This window comes from Onychomys torridus, chromosome 15 (genome assembly GCF_903995425.1).
Source record: "Onychomys torridus chromosome 15, mOncTor1.1, whole genome shotgun sequence".
Taxonomy (NCBI): Eukaryota; Metazoa; Chordata; class Mammalia; order Rodentia; family Cricetidae; genus Onychomys; species Onychomys torridus.
In genome coordinates, this window is record NC_050457.1 from 951,810 (window position 1) to 977,635 (window position 25,826).

At 41.9% G+C, this 25,826-nt stretch overlaps 1 protein-coding gene across 1 annotated transcript in view; it reads left to right on the forward strand.

The window, feature by feature from the left end:
• Positions 1 to 2,324: 2,324 nt before the first annotated feature.
• Ell2 (elongation factor for RNA polymerase II 2) overlaps positions 2,325 to 25,826 on the forward strand; it is a 65,902-nt gene continuing 42,400 nt past the window's right edge. Inside the window, exons 1-2 of the mRNA XM_036207292.1 lie at positions 2,325 to 2,751; positions 20,252 to 20,299. Coding sequence (XP_036063185.1) covers positions 2,605 to 2,751; positions 20,252 to 20,299 — 195 coding nt within the window. The 5' untranslated portion in view covers positions 2,325 to 2,604. The remainder of the gene's footprint in view (positions 2,752 to 20,251; positions 20,300 to 25,826) is intronic.

A 25,826-nucleotide genomic window follows, 5' to 3' on the forward strand; every position in this document is an offset into this window, starting at 1 on the left:
TACTAATTCTCTAATTGCTTTGCTGTGTGTTGGTTCATTCACATTTATGAAGAAAACTCCCCTGGAAACCATAACGTTTAATTTTTAATTTTTTTTCCACAGCATGTTACACTTAGCTGGCATTTAGTGACTGTTATTTTAGCTGAACAAAGATACACAAAACATGTATACATTGGTAACCATACTGAAGGGTGATTTTCATCAGCCATCTTCAAATTAATTATCTTTACGGGCAGCACAGCTTGACCATCTGATTTGGGTTGGCATAATCAGTCAAGAAGTCTATTAGACATTGCTCATGAAGATTGCTTTCAACCCCAGTTGGAAAGCTCAAAAGGGAAAAGGAATGTGCATATAGACATTAATTCACTATAATATCATATTATAACCCATTAAAATGTTTGATTCCCATTTAAAAAAGGACTGAGAAAAAGTTACCTAAAACTAAGAAAATAATCAGCTACTAGAAAAGGGGGCAGACATTAGACGTTTGAAAACTACGGTGAAACCCCTCCCCTCCCCCCACACACCCTTTGGATGTCATCAGAATTCTTAGTAAGAGGAGACTAAGTTAGGATCTCCGGTGGGCGGGGATTTACCCACCCTCACCGGAAAAAGCAGTGGGTACAGGCTTAACTTGTTCTAGTCAATCCTCCTCCATCTCCCTGTTCACTCCACACCCAAATAACTAAGGCTTTAGATGTGTGGTAAGTTCTATAGAAGTAAAGAAGACAAGAATAAAGAATTCACATACAATTCCTTTCCAGACCATACTTCACTTAGATATGAAGTATTTGAGTAAGGAATTTTAGGAGGAAATATGAAGCTTTTATTTTCCCCTGTAAATTTTGTAATTCATCCTTTGTTATTGCCTTAATTTCCCTATTCAATGAATTTAAGGGAACTGACAGAAGTTAACAGGTGTAAACCACGTTAGCAGAACTAATACTAGTGGGCTGAAATTAGGACAATTTACAAAGTGATCTCTCTTGATGAAACTGCACTAGATACCCGTGCTTTTATCTAATCCCTACACTACAGGAAGATAATTCCTTCTGAGACTTGTAGTATAAACATAGAATGCTTGAGGGTCTGGAAAAAAAGGGGCATTTACTCAGGTGTGGAGTGGATAAGGAATCAAAAGAGATCATAGCCCCAACTGTATTAAAAAGCTAGAGAAATACTGATTAAATGCCTATAAAAAGAATCCCATCAAAGACATAGTAAGGTTTTACAATCTGAGAATAATGAATGTCTCAAATTTTAAAAAAAGGGGGGGGGGTATTTTTACAGGATGCCTATCCCAGCTTTCACATCTTTCACTTATTCTTTTTTGTTGTTTAAGTTTTGTTGTTGTTGTTTTTTGAGACGGGCTTGGTTTGTAGTCCAGCTGGCCTAGAACCCTCCATGGTCAATCCCCCAGCCTCAGCTGAATTGTCTTGTGTGTGGTATTTTTAAAGTTATTATTATTATTCTCTCATAAATTACATCCCGACTTTGTCTTGTGTTTCTGGTCACCCAATTATTGGCCTCTTCGGGGAAAACCTATCTCGTCTATCCACACACAGCTTGAAGAGCTTAGGCACTCTCCTCTAGCCATGCCCACACAGAGCATAAACCGGACAGGAAAGTAAGCCAAGCCTCCTTACACTGTGGCCTCTACCTCCTCCATTTAACCTCAATAAGACCTTTTACTAGCCTAAAGCCAGCCCTGTCCAATGAAACGTAGAGATCTCAAACAAATTCAGAAAACGGGTGTCCATGTTTCTTTTCACCGAGGTCAACGTCAGTTCTACTCTTCTAGGGTCCTCTGAAAGAAGAAACCCCAAACCGCATGGCTTTCCCATGCCCCTGAAGTTGCTCCACACAACTACTGAAGACTACAGCCGATACGTAATTTCAAGTCTGGAATGAAGTATCCTCTGTTCCACTCCTCTACAGAACTTCCTTTTAAGGAAAAGCTCTGGAGACTGTCTACTGAGTCCGCCCCACAGAGGGACAACAAGGTCCAAAGCTTCCGCAGCTGTCGGAAGGCAAAATCCGTACTTGGTCACCTGTCCTGCCTTCACCCTTAGGGTATGGGGATCTTCTTCACCACCGACTACTGCGTTCGGTCCACTATTACCCGTCAAGGGGCGGGGCTTTAACTGAGACGACCAGATCTGGTAACCTTGACGCCCAATTAGCAGGGGATCCCCCAAACGGCTCCGCCAATAGCCGCAGGCGAGCCAAGACGAGACGTGACGTCAAATGCGATTAACTCGGCGCGTCACCCCGACGTCAGCCTCTCCTCTGTCGGACGTCCCGTCCCGAGCAAAACTCCGGCGACTTTGGGCCCCTCCCCCTCGGGGTGAAGGGCGGCCAATGAGGGCGGCTCTGTGGGGACCCAGGCCAATGAGCAGAGGCCAGGGCGGGGCGCGAGCTCGAGGGTGGGGCGGCCGGCAGCCGTGGAAGCCCGAGGTCTAGCTGCGCGCAGTATATGACAGTACGTCAGCAGCGGGATGGCCGTAGCTGTGGCAGCGGCTGCAGGAGCCCGAGCAGCCGCGGCCGCAGTGGAGGCTGGAGCCCGAGCGGCGTCCGCGGTGGCACCCCGGGGAGTTTAAGATGGCGGCGGGGGGGGCGGCGGGGCTGCGGGAGGAGCAGCGCTACGGGCTGGCGTGCGGGCGGCTGGGGCAGGACAACATCACCGTGCTGCATGTGAAGCTCACCGAGACGGCGATCCGGGCGCTGGAGACTTACCAGAGCCACAAGGTGAGCGGCCTGCGGGGCAGCGCTCGGGGAGGCGGGGGCCACTGCGCTTTCTGCCCGGGCCCCGGCGCGGCGCCGGTGGGGCGCTGGCTCCCGCTGCTGCCTCGGCGCCCGCGGAGGGGAGCGGAGCGGGGCCGGCCGGGGACGCCGACGCCGCGGTCGGGGGCCGCGGGGACGAGGGCGCGGGCTGGCGGGCGGGCGGGCGGCCCCTGGCGGCGGGGTCGGCCCGGTCTGGGCTGCGCCGCCGCTGCGGGACTTTCCGACGGCGCCCGCGGGGTTCCTGGCTTGTTTGGTCCTGGGGAGAGACGTACCGCGACCGCCCTACCCACGGAGGGGGCGCGCGCAGCTACCAGTAAAGAACGAGGGCCGGCGGTCCGAGTTTTCGGGGAAATGCCGAGGGGCGGTGAAGCCGCAGAGCGAGGGGCAGCGGCGCTCCGTGGGGGTGAGGACACAGCCTGTACTCAGGGACTTGGAGACACTGGCACCCCGCGTGTAGGCGGGAGTGTACACGCTGTACTCGGGAAGGCCGGGACACCGGCGCTGCGGGGAGGGGGAGGGGGCACACCTTGCACTCCCGAGGACTCCGGCGCTCTGCCTTGGGTTCCCGGGGACGCACCGCGTCCCGCGTCCCGCGTGGCAGCGAACCTACACCACATCCCGGGGAGAGACACTAAAAGACTCAAAACACAAGGATAGCCCGTAACAGGACGGCAGGTTCTGGGGAAAGGAATTCTCCGAAGCTCAGCATAGCCGAGAGGCGCACCGCGTCCTGTGCTGACTCGCGGTCTCTAGATGAGGAGTGAGCCCGAAGGTTGCGGTGGCGGGGACACAAGGCATCCTGAACAGAGACTCTGATCTCTTCCGGGGTCCCGGAGAGAAACCTGCGTGCCCCTCTCATACCATACTCCGAGCGCCCGTCTCCACTTCTACAGGAAGAGAGAGGCTCAGAGGCACAAAATCCGCAGTTGGAGTCCAAACCCATCAGCACTTTCACACTGAAAGAGTAGGGCACCATAAAGACACTTAACTAGCTGGGGGTACAAGGAAGCCGATTTTAGACGTGTAGTAGGGGGATGTGGAGTAGGGAGACGAAAGTGGATATATTGTCGAAGGGAAAGCTATGCCATATGTGGGGCCAGTGACACTTTGTTCAGAGAGACAGAAAGAGCTACACCCCGCCGGGCTTTCTAAAATAGCTCAGTGCCTACTCAAGAATATATTCCAGTTTGTCTCATAAAACAGGCACGGTTCGGCAGAGGGACACCCGACTTAGACCTCACATACTTAGATAAAAGTGGAGAAAAGAATTAACATCTGTTGAGCTCCCACTAGTGCCAGGCACTTTAAATGCATACAGAGAAAAACAGTCTCAAGCAAAGCCACCAGAGAGGCAGAAACCTGAGCCAGCAGAGGCTCCCACACACATGCATATTCACGGAGGAGGGAGGGCACAAACAGTTGTGTACATCTTGGGAGTGTGTGAGTTCACATGACAGGGTATTTATAAGCAGAAAAGGGAAATTCAGACCATACTCTCGGGAGGCTCCAAAGAATTGGTTGGACACATGCTATGCACAGAGAAGCATATGGTGAAAAGTAGTCACAGGTTTTGTGGGGGATTGAGAGGAGCACAGAGAGAAATACACCTACTTAATGCCCTGGGAGGGTACCTCAGATGTGGCAATAAAGACCCAGAAAGAAATTTCAAACTGAATGTGCCAGGAACTGCTCTCCAGACAGGTTCACAGGCAAGAAAGAGGCCAGCACCAGCATGGAGTGGGAGGCCCATCTGGGGAAAGCCAGATGTACAAGGGGGGGGGGGGGCGGCAAGGCTGCCAGTGGAGAGAACTTCAGCCCTGCAAGATGGAGCGATAAGGTTGTGGGTTCTAAGGAAAGGGCATAGGAAGGAACGGAGTGGGAAGAAGGTAGGTCAGGGGTGTAAGAAGAGGAGCTTAGGCCCCAGGTGAAAAACAAAACAGACCTGGAGATAGGAACGGCTGCAATACAGTGGATGGGAAGTCACCTCCAGAAACTGAACGTCCGGCAGCCACTTTGGGAGACCACAGGCAAACCGTGCAGTTAAACAGTGATATTACACCACACACTGTCGGAGTTGAAGAAAAGAGAAGGTAGTGCCCAGGATAACTGAAGTGACAGAGAAGCCCCAGTGTCCACTGGCCTGCATGTCCCCGAAGCCTTAGAAGGGAGTTTGTTTTCTTGCATTTGTGTGGCCTTGGCTTCGTTTCCACAGGGAAGTTTAGTTTTGCATGGTGTTTGGAGTGGTCAGCTCACCTCTGTTTACATGTCATTATCTTTCCAGATCTAAAATTACTTCACTGTCAACCCTCTACTTAGTTGATTATTTTTATTTTTAATGTTGTTTATTTTCATTAAATACTGAAGTCGGTGTCTTTGTTCTTAACTGCCCTTAATGCTTATTTCTGTCATCACTCGTTTTTCCATTCTGGCATTAAATTAATGGATCAGCCACGTGTCTCTACTTTTCTAGATGTGGAGCCTGGTAGGTTAAATTAGCCTTAGAATTCCCATTCTCCTGAAAAGCTGGTGATGGAAAGGAACACCCCTCGGGTGGAGGGTTGAGTAAGCTGACCTAGCTCTTTGTTTTGGGCTGCCCTGTCCCTGGGTTCACCGGCGCTGCCCTTAGTTGTGTCACTTAGGGATTGTTTTTTTGTTTGTTTGTTTGTTTTGTTTTTAAGCACCGCTTGTTAAGAGGCTGGGGAAAAGGCTGGGCGCACGCCTTTAATCCCAGCACTCGGGAAGCAGAGGCAGGCGGATCTCTGTGAGTTCAAGGTCAGCCTGTCTACAGAGTGAGATCCAGGAAAGGCGCAAAGCTAGACAGAGAAACTCTGTCTCCAAAAACAAAACAAAACAAAACAAAACAAAACAAAACAAAAGCGGCTGGGAAAATGGAGTCTAACCTAGGGTGAAGATGACAGACCTGTTGTAGGGAAATGGGGAGAAGATGCAGCGCTGAAGGTCTTCTCACCAACACTTAACTGCAGGCTTCTCTGAAATACAGAGCTTGCCTGGGTGTCTTTCCTGGTTCAGCCAGACCAGGGCTCCCCACAGGGAACAGAAACAGTTGCTGGCAATGGGCATCTGCCTGACCCCTTTCCTCCACCAGTGCAAGGGTATTTATTTGGTCCTTTTCACTTCCCATCCTAAGAAGTAACTGCTGTTTGAGACTGTTGGCTTGTGGTAGATAATGGGAAAGTTTGGGGATAGTTAAGCTTATCAGCTCTCTGGGCTGGGGGGTGATTTTTATTTCTTACATAAACTTGCTCCTGTACTAGTAGAGGAGGGTACTTGATGACAAATAGTTACCCAGAAGGTAATAAAAGGGATGATGAATTTTTTTAATGACTTTCTAAGGGCCAACAGTGTTAACAATTTTATTTGCTAAATTAAGGTCAAGAGTTCTTTTTGTCCATATTATTTTATCTGTTTGATAATCCACTTGGCATGGGGCTTCACAGAAGTAGAGTTAGGAATTTAGAAGCTATGATTTAGGCAAAGTATATAATTCTATAGTTATAATCAAGCACAAGTTCTGGGTTCTCAGGGCTCACAGAAACAGAATCTGATAGAGATACTGAAATCTTGGTTTTCACAAATCACAATTCTTCATTGTTTCATAACACAAAACTTCATTTGCCTTCATTATTTAAGTTTTCTATTTTCAAAGAAATTTGGAGAATGTGAATGGGCATGCTGGGAGTTGCAGATGGAATGAATGGCTGCTGGAATATGGAACCAGTTTCAAAAGTGATATATATATATATATATATATATATATATATATATATATAAACTGGAAGGTTATTTTCATGATTTACAGAAAAAATATCAGATATTTTAATACAGGTATCTAGGATGTCAAGCTTTGTCTAAACTTAGATGACTTTGAATTAAAAGAGCAAGGAACAAAATCATCATAAATTTTAGCTTTATGGTCTATGATTGTGTGGTCTGCCTGTGCTCAGCATATATGAGAAGAGCTTATATTACTATTTTATATTTCCCCAAAATGTCAAACTATATATAAAATTAAAATACATTTTAGCTGACTTCCTTACTAATATACCCTTCTTTCTTTTGGCATTTTAATAATACACTTATATAAATAAAAAAAAATCTCAAAACACCGTTTTTTTAGATTTTGTTATTGCTGAGCCCTTCAATTTGGTCTTTTTTTAGATTCCCAGGGCCTCACATTGAATGTAGGGCCTCACATGTGCTAGGCAAGCACTCTCTCTACCACTGAACTGTAGCCCCAACCCCTTTTGGAAAAAGAATCTCATGCATTGCAGGCTGGCCTAGAAAGTGCTATATAGTTAAGGGTGGCCTTGAACTTCTGATACTCTTGCCTCCACCTTCCAAGTACTAGGTTTGCAAGCTGTGTAGCACTACCCACTGTTTGAAGTCGTGTTGGTTTGCAAACATGGGGCTTCCTGTGTGCTAGGTCAAATACTCTACTCCCAATTGAGCTATATTCTCCTGTTTCTTTCCTTGTTTTGAGACAATGCCTAACAGTTGCTAGGGCTGGCCTTGAGCTTCTCTATAGCTCAGGCAAATCCCAGTGAGTTACTACAACTAGCCTTGAATTTCCTCAGTAGTTCAGGCACACCTTGAACTTGTAACTCCCTTCCCTCAGTCTTTTATAAAGCTTCCAAAGGAGCCGGGTGGTGATGGTGGCCCCATGCCTTTAATCCCAGCACTCAGGAGGCAGGGGTAGGTGAGTCTCTGTGAGTTCCAAGACAGCCAGGGCTACACAGAGAACCCTGTCTCAAAACACAAGCCTTCAGAAGTGTTTGGCTCAGATAGTATTATGCTTTCCCAACTATAGCATAAATGTCTAACTATGACTGCCTTTGGGAGCATAGATATTCACTTTGTTTCCCTGAAAATCAAATAGCAGCTGCCTTTATGTAAGAATCATTTAATTTTTTTGTCAGCTCTATTGGCTTGAAATCATTATTATTATTTTGTTTTGATAATTGTCATTTAGAAAAATGTTAGTTTGAAACTTTTTTTATAAGTGTACTTCTTAATTTCGAGTGGAGTTCATTATCTGTATTTTTCAAATCATGTGTTATTTCTAGTCAAACATGTGCTCCTCAGTTAGCCTGTTACTATGTCACTGTCCTTCCTGGAATCTCCAGGTAGTGTGTCTCACGGTCTTTTTTGTCGTTAGCCCTTACTTCAGCAGGTGGTAGGACAAGCTTCCACCCTGAGGCTTTCTTCCAGATAAAGTTTCCAGCAATTGATTCACTGTGGGTTAAGACACAGAAAATAGGGGACTGGAGAGATGGCGCAGCAGTTAAGAGCACTGGCTGCTCTTCCAGAGGACCCAGGTTCCATTCCCGGCACCCATAGGACAGCTCATAACTGTGTGACTCCAGTTGTAGGGGATTGGACAGCATCACATAGACATGCCTGCAGACAAAACACCAATGTGCACAAAATAAAAAGAAATAAATCATTTTTTAAAAGACACAGAAAATAATAATCCCATGCTTCCTTCTTGCTCCCAAATAATTATGTCTCTTACTTTTCAGCAGTCTGCTGTGTAAATCCAGCTGCCACCTTGGGCTCTAGACTTGTGCCACAGCAGTGCCAGTGTTGTCAGATGTTATTGAGTAATACGGTGAGGTTTGCTGTAGATTCCATTTATTTGGCTTCAAAAGTGTAGCTAGATTTCATTTAATTTAAATGTTCCCTGCTTCTAGATCCATTTTTCAGTCAGCACTTAATCTTCACATGCTTTTATTTTTTTAATCAAGGAAAGATAACTTCATGCTCCAATTCTGTATATTACTTGAAAAGTTTATCCAAATGCTCAGTTCTCAGTGCAAAGGATAGTGCTCCTTCCTAAAGAAAAATAGTAGCCAGATTGCTAAAAAGATAGCCAGGGGAACCTTAGCACCCAGATTGGGAGGAGAGAAAAGGATCATATGTGAATGTTTGGAACATGTTCAAGAATTTAAAAGAAGTATAGCATTCTTGGAATGGCTTCCAGGGAGACTTACCAAGGACAGTCCTTGGGTTCAGCCTTTCCTTTTGCTCCCTTTGTACTCAGGGAAGACTACAGAGGCTGTGCACTTGCCAGGCAGTTGGTGATAGGGCTAGATGAAGTCAGTGCTGGGTCATTTTTAGTAATTTGTAGTGAACCTTTTCTTTGCCATAAGGAGCTCTGGAGCTGGCACCATCATCCAGCCATTTGGGGATAAATGTGGAATGTTTGAGAAGATAGCTCTAAAATATGGTATGGTAGGCATTAATGCTTTTACAATAAAGAAAACAAAGCATATAATAGAGCCCCATATTTGACTCCCTTACACACCGTACAGCTATATAGAACATTTCCTATAACCTAAGCAGAAATATAGAAAAGCCAGTCTGAAAGATAGTATAATTTAATGGTTGTGTTTCTATTGCCAAATTAAAGCTAAAAGACGTGGCATAATTCAGGTCAGGTTCACCAAACAGAACTCCTTTCTCTGTCTTTGTTTTATTAATGTTTTTTCATCTTTTTAAAAACTGTCCTTTCATCTTCCCTAAATTTCTACCATCTGTAATTCCTGCTGTGGTGTTAGGGCTCTTGTGAATAAGTTAAAACTTCAGAAAGCACTGGTTTAAGAGTTTCTTCTAGTACTTTGCCATCATAGTCCAAACCACTCTCAAATTGTGGCTGTGTAACAGAAGACATGGGAAGATCGTATTAATCTACATGCTACTTAAAAACTCATGAGTCAGATCAGCATCTTGCATTGACCTCTGTTCTGCGGACATTTGGCTACAGGTTTCCTAGTAATTACATCATTAGGCTAGCATGGACTTCCTTGCTTCCTTCAGTCTTTAGTGTTATTAGTTTAGAAATAATCCTTGGGTGTTAAAGGACTTGAGCATTAAGATTTTTGGGGACTAGAGACTGGTCTGGGGGACCACATCTCCATCATACCAAGTGTTATAGTTAAGTAAGGAACTGTGGTAGAAAAGCTGGAGCAGTTTCTGCTAATTGCCAGAAAGAACCTGTTTCTCTTCAGCACGAATGAAGGAGGGAAAAACAGCTGGGTTTAAGGACGCACCAGCAGGTTGGAGCAGGCTGATTATCTTACTGAGTAGTTTGGACTTTGTTCTTCATTACTGTGGGGAGACTGAGGTGCCCTGAGTGCTGCTTTAAAATGCTGGGTTTGGTGTTCAGGACTATAATGTGAATCTGGAAGTAAGGAGATGAGTTAGGAAGGAGTATGATGGTCCAAGCCAGAGATGATAGTGCAGTCTATGCTAGGTCTGTTGGTGTTAGAGATGAACAAAATCACTAGACCTTAACAAGATTTTAAAGGAGGAAGAGCATGTTGGGATTTCTTGGCATTAATAATAATCAGGATACCTTAGTCTTTAAACAAAAAAGGAAAGTCAAAAACAGGAGCTTGAGATGGAAGTGGGTGGGAAGTAGGGGAGCTAAGGTAGTAAGTATCATTTTCGGTGAAAATTCATTCCATCTTTGTAGCAGGAATCTTAAAAGGTTATTTATAAGAACAAACCCGAAGCCAGTTGTTGGGGTGAATGCTGGAAGATCAGAGAAGCAGAACAAGCCACAGCTACCTCACCTCGACAGTTCCTTAGCTGGTCTTGTTTCCTCAGAGTGGAAGCTTCTGAGTCCTCATCCAGAATGAATCTCAGCTGAACTGTGCTGCTCCAAAGCCTAAAAGCTTAACCAGCCAAAATGCTGAACCAGCCAAATACTGCTAGTTTCTGGTCTTCACGCCTTATATATCTTTCTCTTTCTGCCGTCACTCCCTGGGATTAAAGGCTGGATTTCTGGGATTAAAGGTGTGTGTCACCACGCCTGGCTGTTTCTAATGTGGCCTTGAACTCAGAGATCCAGAGGTATTTCAGTCTCTGGAATGCTAGGATTAATATTGTGGCCGTCCTGTTCTCTGACCCCAGATAAGTTTATTAGCCTGCACAGTATTTTTGGGAACACAATACCACATTTCCCCTGTTTTTGTCTAAAATTTAAAAAAGGTTATAACTAATACAAGAAAAATCATATCCAATAAGTATATACAATATACACAGTCAAGATTACATTAACGACGTCTAGTCCATTAACATTTGACAGATTCAGATGAAAAACTCCATTAATATATAATAATGTCCAGTCCAGTAACATTTGATAAACTCAGACAAAAAAAAATTTCATTACTTACCCTATTTAAAACAAGTAGTTCCTTTTTAAAAGTAGATTCAAAAATTGATTTTTTTTTCTTTTCATAGAAGTTCCAATAATCTACCTTTTGTCATTTTTATATCTTTCCCTTTTTCTTTTTAGTGTAGATTCAATGATCTAACCATTTATCCTATTTCTTTATCTTTTTTCTCAGGGTAGATTCAGTGATCTACCTCATATTTATATTCGATGTAGATGTAACCATCTTGTTAAATAAGAAACACAGAGCCAATTGCAGAGTTAAAAGCCAAGAGGTCAGAGCAATAGCTGAAAGCTGAAAACCTTACCCTTCACTGCTGCTCTGTTTTTCCTCTCCGAAAGAGAGCTACTTCCTGTGTCCAGACTTTCTGTTCTGCCTTCTCATTGGTTGTAAACCCAGCCACATGACCTCCTCATCACTGCCTGTCTGTAGAGACTTCCAGGTCTTCTATGGTTGGTATTGAGATTAAAGGTGTGTGTCCCCATGCTGGCTGTGTCCTTGAACACACAGAGATCCTGCCTAGCTCTGCCTCCCAAGTGCTAGGATTAAAGGCGTTCACCACCACCACCACCACCACCACCACCACCACCACCACCACCACCCAGCTTCTGCTCTGGCTTGCTCTGACCCCAAGGCAACTTTATTAATATACAAATAAAATCACATTTCAATACAAATAAAATATCACTATACATCTTGTTTGGTAATCAAAAGACATCTGTTGATTAGATAATCTATATTTAAAAATAGAGATGAGAGCGGGGCAGCAGTGGCGAACGCCTTTAATTCCAGCACTGGAAAGGCAGAGCCAGGTGAATCTCTGTGAGTTCAAGGCCAGCCTGGTCTACAGAGTGAGATCCAGGACAGGCACCAAAACTACACAGAGAAACCCTAGAAACCCTATCTTGAAGAAAAAACAAACAAACAAAAAACCCACTAAATAAATTAATAAATAAATAGATAAAGTGAAATAAAGGTGAGAAGTTGGTGGACACCTTTATTCCCAACACTCCAGAGGCAGGTGGATCTCTGTGAGTTCAAGGCCGGCCTGGTCTACAAAGTGAGTTCCAGGACAGGCAGGGCTACAGGAACTAGAGACCCTGAAGCGGAGAGGGGGCAAGAGAGAGGGAAGAGAGAGAATGTGAATCTGAGGCAGATAGGTTTGTTCCTTTATAGGATGGAAATTATGGATGTTGTTGATGTTTTAAGGAAATTAGAAAAAAATGGTTTGAATAGAGTTCTTACACTTTTGCTTGTATTTTAATAGACTTCTTTTATTCAATAACCTCTATAAATTGCCTTTAATATGGCTATCATAGGACATAGATAATATGAAAATCAAATTTGACTTTAGCATGAAATTCAGAACTTTCGTTGTTTCTGTCATTAGTGATTACTGAAATTAAGTAATTCTGTATAACATACCTGGGTTAACATTTTAAGTGTCATTCTGAAATTCCCTAATTCCTGAAGGCTGAAGGCTCTGAATATGCTAGCACTACTTCCAGATTACCTCTCGCTGTTTTGGTGGGTTCTTTTGGTTTTGGCTCTGTGAGTAGAATTAAGTACTATTTGCTGTACCATTGAGCTGTACCCCATGGAAACACACACAGGGAAAAGAGTGGGGAAGGGGAGTGGACGGGAGGGGAGAGGAGAGGAAATGTGAGAGAATATTTGTTGATTCCTTAATTGCTTGTCTCTGAGCATTAAACACTGTGAATAGATTCAGTGTTCTTGATTAATGGAGGTAACCTTGGCTTGGAGACTGTTAGTCAACAGCAAGCTTATTGAAGGGTATAACACCATGCTTGAACTTTCTCTTGTAAGATTTGCCTTGAGCAGTAGTTTTCAACCTTCCTAATGATGTGACCCTTTAATATAATTTCACATGTTGTGGTGACCCCCCCCCAACCATAGTTATTTCATTGCTGCTTTATAACTGTAACTTTGCTACTGTTATGAATCATAATGTAAATATCTGTGTTTTCTGATGGTCTTAGGTGACCTCAAAGGGGTCTCAACCCACACAGGTTGAGAACTGCTGGCCTAGAGATTTTAATATTCTTAAGTGGGTACCTAACTGCTAGTGTATCTTGAAAGTTTTTATTATATATATTTATTATATGTTCGCCTGTGTATTTATGTGTGGATATGAGTGGGCAGGGCACACTTGCAGAGATCAGGGGACACCTTGTGCAAGTCAGTTCTCTCCTTCCACCGTAGGGTGCTAGGAATCAAATCTAGGTTGTCAGACTTGGTGGCAAGTACCTTTATCCAATGGGCCTTTCAGGAGCCAGTGTGTATCTTTAGGTAATAGTATTGTTGCTTCTGGTTCCATGTGAGAAACTATGTTGCCTGAAGGGATCAGGAGAGGTACCCATGTCATAAAAACTCAGTTGTATTATTTTTTCCTGTAATGAAAGATTTAGAGGAACAACAGGTACAACTACCAAATACAGATTTTTTTTTTCATTCTACAAACATTTTTATTCATCTTCTGACCTACCTAGACATAGAATGAGTTACTGAAGATATGAAACTAAGTAGGAGCCCGGCGGTGGCGGCACATGCCTTTAATCCCAGCACTCGGGAGGCAGAGCCAGGCGGATCTCTGTGAGTTCGAGGCCAACCTGGGCTACCAAGTGAGCTCCAGAAAAGGCGCAAAGCTACACAGAGAAACCCGGTCTCGAAAAACCAAAAAAAAAAAAGAAAAGAAAGAAACTAAGTAGGACATAGGTAGCCCTTGCCATCACTAAAGTGGTTGTCATGTATAGAAGTAAGTAAACATGTGGAAACACACACACACAGACACACACACACACACACACACACACACACACACACACACACACACTCCTGCCTGTGTTAAAGGGGAACTATCAAAAGGAGAAAGTATATTTATGGAGATGAGTGGTGTCTTCACTTGTCATCTGCTGAGCCTACTGTCTTTATCACACCCTTGAAAGTGTACCTGACCAGGTGTCTTATTTCCAAACATCTCCATCCCTATCTTCGCACAATCAAGGCAGTCTGGGAAGACAGGCTCTCCGTCCAGCTGACCATATTTCTGTATTAAAAGCAGTCACAGGATTTTCCTCCTTCTCTTCTCTTTCCTCTGCCGTCCATTCTCTGCTTAGATCGTTCTTGCATGTCTTTGAGGTCCCTGTTCACTTGCTCTAGGTGAGTCTGTCTAGTTCTGAAGGTTCAAATAACAGCTATGTACTAATGAATGTCAAATCTCCAGATCACACCTTTTTAAATTTCGGGTATATGGCTGTAATCCCAGCACACAAGAAGAGAGGCAAGAAGATCAACACAAACTTGACTCCAACCTTGTCTCCATAGCAAGTTCCCTAGCTTAAAACTAACTATAACAAAAAAAACAAAAAAACAAAAAAAAACCAAAACAACAACAACAACAAAAAAAAACACTTTATTGGCCACGAACAGTGTTATACACCTTTAACTACAGCACTCAGGAGGCAGAGGCAGGCAGATCTCTGAGTTTGAGGCCAGCCTGGTCTATAACATAGTGAGTACCAGGACTGCCAGGGCTACATTGTGAGAATCTGTCTTCAAAAACAAACAAACAATAACAAAGAAAAAAAAAACAATGCTCTATTCAGCTTTAGGCACTTTAATCATCATTTAATAGGCACTTAAGATTTGTAATCAAATACAGCTCTTCTACTGCTTGACAGTTCATACATTCATGTAATTAATTTTAGTGATTTTACCACTCACCATCTTCCCTCTGACTTGATTTCACTTTTTGATCTGGTACCACCTGAATGAGCCCCATTTCAGTTAATAACCACATTTTCCAGTTGTCTAGAACTTAACTCATAGCCCTTGATTTGTCTCTTCTTTTGGTGTGTTTGATCTATCATCAAGTCCTGTCAGTCCTAAAATATCTAGAATGTGACCCCAGCCTTTATCACCATTCCAATGCTAGCTCCATCATCACTCTTCAGGACCATACCCCTGGACCAGCAGCTGGCTTCTGGGTTTCTACTATTCTCCCCATGGTTTGTTAGACCTAGCCTCCAGAGTGGCCTTTAAAACAGACTAGGATCACAAACTGTCCCAGTGTCAGCTCCTATAATGGCTCCCTTTGTGACTTAGCTGCTGCAGATATTTTAACCTTGTTCTATTTCACTACTTCTACTCCAGCAATCAGAATTACAGGGGACAGACTCTATTTGCCTTTATTTACAAGTTATATTTGGCATTAAGCTTATTATACAGTTATAAGGCCAACATTCAGTTCCTGGGGGAAATGATGGGATTATGCTTCAAGTGTTGGAGAAGTCTGGGTCACAGTAACTTTCTGGCTGTTTTTCAGGTTAGACTCTTATCTTCCATGTTCACTTAAGAGCTGTTTCAAATCCTAAGATTTAAGACAATGTATTTTTTAAATTTTACCTGCATTAAATACAGTTTTTCAAAAACTATTTCAAAACAACGACTGCATTATGTAGATTTGGAGGGGTTGTCCTCTTCTTACTTGAGTTTTAGTTATTTCAATCTTTTTTTTTTTTTGTAATTTAGCTGTAATAGCTATCTACTTAAAATACTACTTAAAATACTGTGTAATCTTGGTTCTCTCAAATCTGTAAGAGGGTTTCTCTTCCTTCCCATCTGAGGTTGGATTGACTCACTAGACAGAACAGTAGATTGGATTTGTGAAGCCTAGTGACTCTAGCATCTCTTGAGGATTTGAGGCAAAGAAGGATGAGTGTGACTTTTTTTTAATTCAGCTTCCAAGAAACCTGAGCTTTGCTTCTGTCTGTCTCCTGCAGGTCATGTCAGTACCCAGAGTTACACAGAAAGACTATTGTCACTTAGTATAATTTTGTAGTAAATGATATAGTTCTTTTATGGCTCTCATGTATTTTTGAGTACTTGGAACTATATGGACATACATGTCTTTGGCCATAGATCTTGTTGTAGCTTCAGCTTGAAATGGTAACAGGAAGAGTTACCCGACTTTTAGTGTTTCAGTGTTACCTACACCAGTGTTTCTTAAACCTTCACTCATGACCCCTTTCTGTCCAAAATCCTTTTTACATGCCCCTAGTTTATAAATATTAAATTAGATATATAAATTGAACATTGGTGATAAATTATACAGAAGTCTACCTTTTTGTTTTAAGATAGTTCTTTTGTATACATATAATTAAATTTATTAAAACAAAATCATTTGTTTTTATTAATGTATGATTGGGTGCTTGTTTTAACACAAAGAATTAAAATCTTAACAGAATCTTTGGTACTGCAGGATGTAAACATCTTCAAAGTTTTTCAGAGTTGGTCAGTATTTTTAGTTTAAAATTTGAACATTATTCCTGTGTGTGTGTGTGTGTGTGTGTGTGTGTGTGTGTGGACACCCACACAACTTTCCCATGCAGGCATGTAAGAAGACCAGAGTTTGACATTAGAGGTCTTCCGTAGTCGCTTTTCTATTTTATTTATTTATTTGGAGGCAAAAGTGCTTGCTGAACCTGGAGTTCAAGTTTGCAGTTCATCAGGCTAGCCAGTCAGGCCCTGGGATCAGCTATCTCTCTCTCCAGTGCTGGGGTTACAGGCATGTATGACCATGCCTGGCTTTTTTGTGGGTGTAGGGTATCTGAATTCAGGCCCACATGTGTACATAATGAACACTTTACCCACTGAGCCATCTCCCCAGCCCTGAACTCTTTTAACAGTAACTAGGCAAAAAAACAAACAAGCAAGCAAACAAAAAATCCCCACTGGGACCAAAAAACTAACATGTTTGAAATATCTGCTTAGAGTTCCTTTTTTGTTTTTGTTTGGTTTTTTTGTTTGGTTTTTGTTTTATGAGAGGGGTTTCTCTGTGTGTAGCTCTGGCTGTCCTGCAACTCCCTTTGTAGCCTAGGCTGGCCTTGAACTCTAGGAGATGCCTGCCTCTGCAGGGATTAAAGGCCTGTGCCGACACCACCCTGCCAAGCAGCATTCTTTTAGAATTTCAATTCCTGATAGCAAGCCTTATTAACAGATCATGTTAATAAGTATGTGTATGTCTATAAAATTCACTTTGCTTTGGCAGACAGTGGGACTATGGAACATATTCTGAGAGTGCTATCTAACAGGGCTGGCTAGCCATCTACTTAGAGGTACAGAGGAAGGCCTTTATTTTTGGTTGCCAGGTAATAAATGCCTGAAATGGGCCATGAACCTCCAGTGGAGACTAAAAGCTTAATTTGAGGGAGTCTGGGGCAGACTGACTGGAGTGGATGACTGCTAGTCCTGGAGCCAGCCACCTTTTTTCTCTGGTGACTGATACTCCAGCTATCAACACACCTTATCATTTCACCTTGGGAATGTCTTCGGGTTCACCAGTTCCCGTTGGCTTCAAATGCCAGTCATACTAATTGAGTCCTTTATCATCACTTCCAGAGTATTCTAAAGCATCCCCTTGGAGCTGTTTTCAAATCCATTTTCCCAGCCTTCTCTACCCTAATCCCTCTCCCTTCCCATGTTTTCAAAGCTGCCTTCCTTTAAAAAATAAAATAAAATAAAATAAAAACTTCTTTAAACAACTTCCTTTCTTCCTTTTTTTCAGATTACTTTCTTACTCAGAAAAGTGCTAGCCTCTAATTGTTATCACCTTGAAGACAGGCTCAGGCAGCATCAGAGACAGTGTAAGGAGGGGCTAGGATAAGGTTATTCAACAGAGTGATACATTTTTTGAGCAGAGACCTTGAAGTCTAAAATTTAAGTTGCCTTACCTACTCTGTGGCAGACAGGAACTAAACACAAAGACATATAAAGGATAGGAGAGCATAGGCAGGAGTCACGGCTCTAGTTTCTGTCCTTCCTTCTGTTCTGTGCTGAAGACCTACCCTCTGCCCACAGAGTGGCCATTGCTTTTAAAACTCTTCCTTGAGCATGTTTTTCTAATCAGCTACTCAAGATCTACCTTTCCCATTGTCCCTTTGGCTTTTCTAGTATCTGTTCTAAGTCATGTGCTCTGCTTCCTTAGAATTCTGACTCTGTTTCATGGTAAACTTAAAACCTAGTGCTTGATCATTTTCTCCCTCCAAAAATGTGAACTCTGGCATAGTTAGGCCCCCATGCTCTCATATCTCCCACAGCAGATATGTGTGGAGGACACACGTGTATGAGAAAAGTAGGATGAAATAAGAAGCTAAGTCCTAAGTTCTGTTACCAGTTTAGTTATTAATGGAACACAACCAGGAATGGAGGAGAGGACATCAACTGTGATTTCTGGGTCTTCCATATTTGGAATTCTGTGATTCTTATTGCAAGTAATTGACTAACAGAATATGATGTGGGAGAGTGAGAAGAACTTGTAAGTTAATTCTGGGGTTGTGAGGCTCAAGAGCCAAGAAGCCATTGCCAGAAAAGTAGGAGGGTTGCCAGGTTGGTCACAGAGTTATGTTAGTGCTTGTCAGTAGTAAACGCTTGCTGCTACTGGGTCTCTAATGACTGTCCTGTAGGCAATAATAAGCAGCCATCTTTGGGAAGACAGCTGAGGAATGGAGAAGAGATCCAGTTGTCATGGTACAAGTGTAGCAGGCCTGCAAGGTGGAGCAGATCTAGACCAAGGAAAGGGCAGGTTCTAGCTTTTGAAATAAGGGCTGGTATCTCTTAGCACAAGGAAGAGGGAATATGCAATTGAGAAGTCAGCAATTTGAAAGTAGTTTGCATTTAAATGACACAGCAGTTGATGAACTTGATGGAGAATTTCAGCTACAGCAAAGTTAGTCAGGAGTGCAAGCTGACCCTGATCAGCCATCAAGGGATGTTCAGTGCTGTGACTAGGAGAGTCCAAAAGGCAGGAGTGACAGAAATTCTGAGACCTCCAGAACATACTGTGAAGGGCACACAGAGGGGCTCTACAGGCTCTGTACTCATGGTTCATTTACTTCAGAAGTATAAGTTTAGCCATGGAAGATAGTTTGGGGTGAGATTCTCCCATGAAAGAACAGTAATCCATGCTTTTCTGTTTTCATGAGAGCCTATGAATTAGAATGAGTCATCATTGACTTTTTTTTTCCAAATTAACAATTGTCTTTTAATCTTTCTTTTTTTAAAGAACCCTACTTTTCTTACACCAAGAAGTAAATTTGTCACCTGGAAGCTTTATGATTCTTTCCCTAAGTCTGAAATTAAATACCACCTTATGAGGTAGAACTGAAATACCATTCTAGTGTAATGTTTCCCTAGGACATTATCCATTTTTATAAATAACAAAAGTGCTTTATTTTATATTCTGATATTCCCATCATTACAGAAAACCTATTCTTTCTACCCTCTTTACTTTGTTATAAGCGTGATAAGCTCCAATCTGCAAAGGCTTTGGGAAGTAACAGAAGTGTATGTTTGCTGTGCTGAGTGAGGGTGCAGGGGTAGGGTGAGGGGACACATCACTGCTTCTCTTTTTATTTCAGGCAGAAATGAGAGAGACAGCACTTTTTTTCTTTTTGTGCATTGGGTTTAAATATCAGGGAATGAAAGGTACTTAACAAGCTGATGTGTTCCTATTAATAATATTCAAGTCCATAATTTCCCTGTGACTCTCTTAAATAATTTGGAAAGCCTTCCCTTGGAACATAGACTGGGGATACCTGGAAATGGTGGCGAATATTTGCCAATACAGCTGTTCTTCCAAATGTACAGCTCTGTGATAAAAATGTTAGTTACCAAAAATATATATACAAATAAAAAACGTTTAAAAAATCGCCAAAGCAGTTCTCAAGAAATTATACTCTCCTAGTAAGGATTCTGTGAGTGAATTGGCAGCCTTTTTGACTCTTAAGTAAAAACTAGTCTCTGGCAAAATGGAGAGAGGGATGGAGAACTACAGTTGATTCCTGGGTATTTAAATTTTTACATTTAAGTTGTGTCTATGTTATGACATTCTGTTGAGTGTTCTTTTCAAAGTTCCTCCAAGTATCCTTTCCCTTTTCCCTCTCCCATTAAAAGTGGGAAACTAAGAATTTTTTTTATGAAAGATTGAATTGGTGTATTTTTTCTTGCAAATCATGTCAATCAGTTTGCGATCATGATTGCTATACTGCCAAAATCTATTTTTTTGTTGTATTAACTATAGAAATGTAAGCAGCACATCAATACTTAATGTGATTACATACTGAAGTCAGCATGTGATAAAAAGGATTTCTTTCATATTGTAAGATGAAGAAAACACATAGATTTGAGGTTTATTTATTTAGTTCTGTGTCAAAGTAACTAAAGTTTACTTGTTTCTTTTTTTATAGAATTTAATTCCTTTTCGACCTTCAATTCAGTTCCAAGGACTCCAAGGGGTGAGTACTATCAATTTAGGAAAAAAAATCTCATTGTCCTATTTCCATAAAGCTTTAAAATTTTGCTGTCGTTTTTACTGTCAATATACTCAATCACATATTTTGTGAGCTTCATGACTAAATGAGTTCTGTCGTGGTAGAAGACAATTCAGGACCAGTTACAGAGTTTCTTGCATTTGAACCTTTTCATTGAGGATTAAATATCACAATTTTATGGAAATATATTGTATTTACAACTAAACCAAGAATTTCATGCAAGTTAGTACTACAGAGGTTTCCTAGTGAGATCTGAGCTTGATTTACCCAGCATGACTGCATAGTAGAATGATTGGACCATGGGCCTAGGTACCACGTGTTGGGAAGGGTCTACACTTGGCTGTGTCTAGCAGAGGGGAGGTCCTTTGCCTCGACCCTTGTCATTGCTATAAAAAGCCCTTTTGAATAAAGTTCTGGGCTGGTGGACATTGACCCAGGCCCTCTCGAAGCTATCCTGTGTTTCTGTCTTTCCTCTCGCTGTCTAGGTGTCTTATATCTGATAATTCCTCATTCTTCTCTTCTCCACCTAAGAACACTTCAGTAGGTGGGAGCAGGTTGGAGCTGGACTCCCACACCATAGTTGTTTATATTAATAAAATGTAGCTGTGTGCTTAATATCTTAAGTCTACACAGTAGGGAATTAAATGTATAAGTAAAGAATGAGCTTTGCTAATATAGGAAGTTTTGTATGTCTGTTTTATTCTACACTTGGGGTGTAGCTTGGAGGTGGTATGTACCAAAGCCAATAAGCATAATATATAACTTTTAATTAAGTGGACCTGTAAATTTTGTATTTTTAATAGGTATAGCATTGGTGTTACTTTTTTTAGATTTATTACTTTTATTTTATGTGTATAAATGTTTGATGCACTTGGAGGTGAGAAGAGGGTGGCTGGAGTTATGGATGGTTGTGAGACACCATGTAAGTAAGTGCCTGGAATGGAACCTGGGTTCTCTTCAAAAACAGCAAGCCATCTCTTCAGCCCTAGTATTATTTTTTAATTGTTGCTATTGGTAGTTGACATAACAAACTAAATAGATGTTTAGTTTGCCTCCTTGCTTGAATTAATAAGTATTTTTATTCCTATATGCTAGCTATAGCATGGCCATTTGGATTACCTATAAGGAGACTTTAGGGCTCCTAGAGAAAAGATGAGCTCAAGGAGGAGGGTCATAAGGTTGATCACTGTAAATCTACATGCTTGTGACTTTTTGTAACATCAGAAATATGAAAATGTGCCTGTATGAATAAATGCTGTCTTTCCAAATGTTAGAATTTGAAAATCTTTGGAGCCCGATTAATTATATCATTCAGTGGACTAAGAGTCCAGTATTTCTGATTCTTTTTTGTAATGCTAACTTGAAGGAGATGTTTGTGTGGATGTCAGCTTTACAATGAAGTCCTTTTTTCCTCTTAGTAACTAAGTGTTCATGGATAGGATCCTATTGAAACAAGCATTCTTCTGAATCTGTTGTATAGCCTTCTAGGTAGTGATTACTTACTGCATGCTGATTCTATACTTGAGGGGTTCAGTTGCTTTTTTTAAGGCCTCTTGAGTTTTCTGCACATTTTAATGGCATCAGTAATATTTGAAGGAAAGTTCCAGTGGCCGGCCTGAGGCCTAGAGTCCTGGAGAGCTCTGGGCTCTCAGGAAACCAGGGAGCAACACATCAGGCAAGAAATGTAAGGTCTGAGCTGTGCTTCTCAGAGCTGGCAGGGCCACTGCTATTCTGGAACTGCCACATCTCCTAATTTTCTCTTTAACTTGGTTGAGATCTCAGGCTAAGAAAATGCAAATAAAGGACATTTTCTTAGGAGGCACCAAGTTAGACTCAACGGCCATATGATAAGGAATAACTGCTTGGGGCTACCAAACTCTGATTTTGATTCTGATTCTGACATGCAGTCTCTACAGAGACATGGGTTTCTGCAGTCTACTCCTTGCTCTCCTAGGTCCTGGGTACCACAAAGCAACTCACAGTTGAGACATTGGGCTTTCTTTTCTGAATACCTTACCTCTCTACACAGCTATCCTTGAGCCCATGTGTCCATCCCTCTCTCCCCAGTACTTACCTTTGCTTTATACCACTGTACCTCTTGCCCGAATATAGTTTGCCACCAAAGGTAATTTAGTTATAAAATGACAGATTAACAGGTAAGCTTTGAGGCCAAATAACTTGAAATACTTTGTAGTAAAGGAGGCTTGGATACACTGTAGACTGAAAGAGTGGAATGCTTGGCTCTACCTTGCTTGCTCTCTGTCTAGCTCATCAATGCCCTGGCTCTTTTATTATTCTCCTGGGAACAAAATTATGGACTCAGCATTGTTTTAGAGCCTGCAGCTGCATTCCATCTGCCCTTCCCCCTTCCCTTTGCAGAGCTCTCCCTAGCCCGTTGGGACTTAGTAAAAACAAAGACTCATTACAGGGGAGAGAGTGGGTTGGCACAGCCCACGGGGAATATGCAGAGCCATAATTGTGAGGGTCTTCTATACAGTGCTCCTCTGTTTTTCTTTCGAGCCATGATAAGTTAACATTGCCTTGCTGATTGCTTTTAAAACTCTTCAGAGGTATGCTTACAAAGTTTTCCTGTGTGGAAAATAAATGTTTAGGGTTTTAAATTGAAAGGTTTAAATTTAGAATTCCCCCAAAAGATACTGTTCCTTAGTGAGAGATGTTGTCTTTTTATATCAAATGTAATTGGAAATGTACCTTAACTCCATGATAGTGCCATATGTAAGCAAATTTGAAGTGTAACTGAAGCATTGTTAAGTATCCTCTTAAAAGTGAACATATTGTGTTACAGATATTTCCTGTTTGCCTGATCATGCTAAGTTTGCATGGTTATGCTATTCCTCTTGCTAATTATAGGATTTTCCTCACTTGGGTAATGTCTATAGGTCAGAATTTAGGGCTTGGCAGCTTTTAAGCCTATTTGCTTTTCCATTTGAACATGTTCTGTTAGGTTGATGTTAACTTCTACATAAATACAGACTAAAACATGGAAGTATGGCAGGATACTATAAGAGTGGAATTCTGAGAGGCATTGATTACTTGAGTTTCACCTCTATACCTGGGCAGCAGTTTTCTTAGCAGAAAATGAAAACTATGTCTTTCAGAGTCATCTCAGCCTTTTCCCATAGTGGGAAAGGGTACATGGGAAACTGAATGCTCACTGTAGAGGAGTAGTTGGTTCTGATTGCTGACCTCATGAATGCTAGGAACTGAGTCTGTCAACTACAAATATCCTCATTTATTCTCAAGTGGGGGTCAGCCAGTTATCTTCACGGGTCTAATCCATACCTAGAGTACCTACTTCCAACTTCAGGGTTACTTGAGATCTTTAAGTTAGAATATTCAGAGGAAAATGTCAACACAGTGTACCAGTTTCCAAAAGCTGCATCTTCAAAGTCAAGCAAGCTTATGAAAAATAGCACTGTTCTCTCTTCCTGTTAAACAGTGAAAGTGAGGCAGGTGACTTTTCCAAGGATGTCTATTCCAGTGAAGTTTGAAAAACCAATCTGTATAGGTTTGTGGGGACTAGGTGTTTCTAAGAGCACACAGTTGGTAGAAGCCAGCTTTAGGGGTGTGTGTGACATGACTCTTTCCACTTTTTTGGAGAGCTGGAAAAGAGTGTATCTGGGAAGTTCACTCAGGGTTTAATGCAGTCAGCTGTTGATAAAATTGACAACTAACAGTTATTTCACAGACTAGGACCTAGTTGACATAGTTAATAGGGTAAGTTATTAATTACTCTGCATGCTTCTTAGTTTTATGGTATTTTTTTGTTTTGTTGATTAGTTTGTTGGGGTTTGACTTTCTCAGATGTGGCCTGTCTGTGTTGCTCAGGCTAGCCTGGAACTTTCAGTGTGGGCCAGACTGACCTTAAACTTGAAAGAGTCAAAGTTCTGACCTCTCCCTGCCAATGCTGGGATTATAGGCATTCAGCTGACACTTTTATTCTGTGAGCTCTCCCCATATTTCCTAGGCTCCACATGGACCTTGAGATCCTTTGTTTTGGCTTCCCAAACACTAAGATTATAGGTGTGTGCTAGCAAGCCCAAGCTTTGCATTACTATGAAAGAGCTAGATAAGACATGGTCTTCACTCTTACAGAATTTCTGGCTGACAAATACATGCAGACTAACATTTAGGGAAGAATTAATAATAAATAAAGAATTTAACTAGATCCCTCATACAGTACTTCTATAGAACTATTCTGTAGGGACTATCAATAACAAGGCTTTGTGTGTTTCTGACTACTGTGAATCAATATTTTAATCAAAAGTTTATATGACTTCAAAAATGTTATATATTAGCTATGCATGATGCTGTATACCTGTAATGCCAGCATTTGGGATGCTGAGGCAGGAAAATTTAGAGTTAAAGGCCAGCATGGCATTGTATTTAAAAAAGAAAAAGGAGCCAGGCTGTAGTGGGTAGCCATCCCAGCCTTGGCCTGGAAGTTCCAACCCCCATTGAGGCTTCAGTAATGGTCATGCCCACAAGGCGGGGCTGAGGAGGAAGCTGAAGACCCAAGGATCCAGAGCAGAGGTCTCTCTTGGCTCTGGGACCCTGGACGCTGGAGGTAGACCGAGCAGAGTTTTCCAGAGAACACCTCCGGTCTGCGCCATACCTTTGCCAGACCCTACAACCTATCCCTTCATTTGTAAGTTACCCCACAAAATAAACCTCCCTTTTAACTACGTGGAGTGGCCTTAATAATTTCACCAATACCAGGCGGCAGTGGCACATGCCTTTAATCCAACACTCAGGAGGCAGAGCCAGGCAGCCTCAAAATCTCTGAGTTCAAGACCTGCCTGGTCTATAGTGCGAGATCCAGGACAGACACTAAAACTACACAGAGAAAGCCTATCTCAAAAAACCGAAAAAAGAAAAAGGAAAGCTCTTCTTTGGCTATAAATGTATAAAATTCTAAATGCCTAATTAAGAACTGTGTACTCACACAACATTTTACACACACAAATAGATGTGAGAAATGTGATAATTGGGATAAAATCTGAAATAGCAAGATTTTCAATAGCAAATAATGGCACATTTGGTAAGTGATGCCCTTGCAGTTGATTTGCTTGTGGCTCCAAGGACTAATGCCCAGAGAGTGATTGCCCCAAGCAAATGAGAAATAATGTTAGCATTGTCACTGTATGAGATTGTGGAACCCATATTAACTCAGTATTTATCATGAGATTGCTAAAAGGCCTTTTTAGTTGCTTACTTTCAGACTGAGCAATTCCAGAGGCTATAACTAATAATAGGTTTGTTTTTGTTTGTTTGTTTGTTTGTTTTGTATATACAATTTTTAGAAACTATTTTAAGGCTGTTGAAAATAAAAATAAAAAATTTCTATATACTATGTATTTTGTATACAGAATGAAACACAGTTACACATCACTTTTTCAAGATAGAACAAGCCAGCCAAACAAGTTCTAAATGTATGCCTTCCAAAAAGGCAGTGTGACCTCCTGAATCC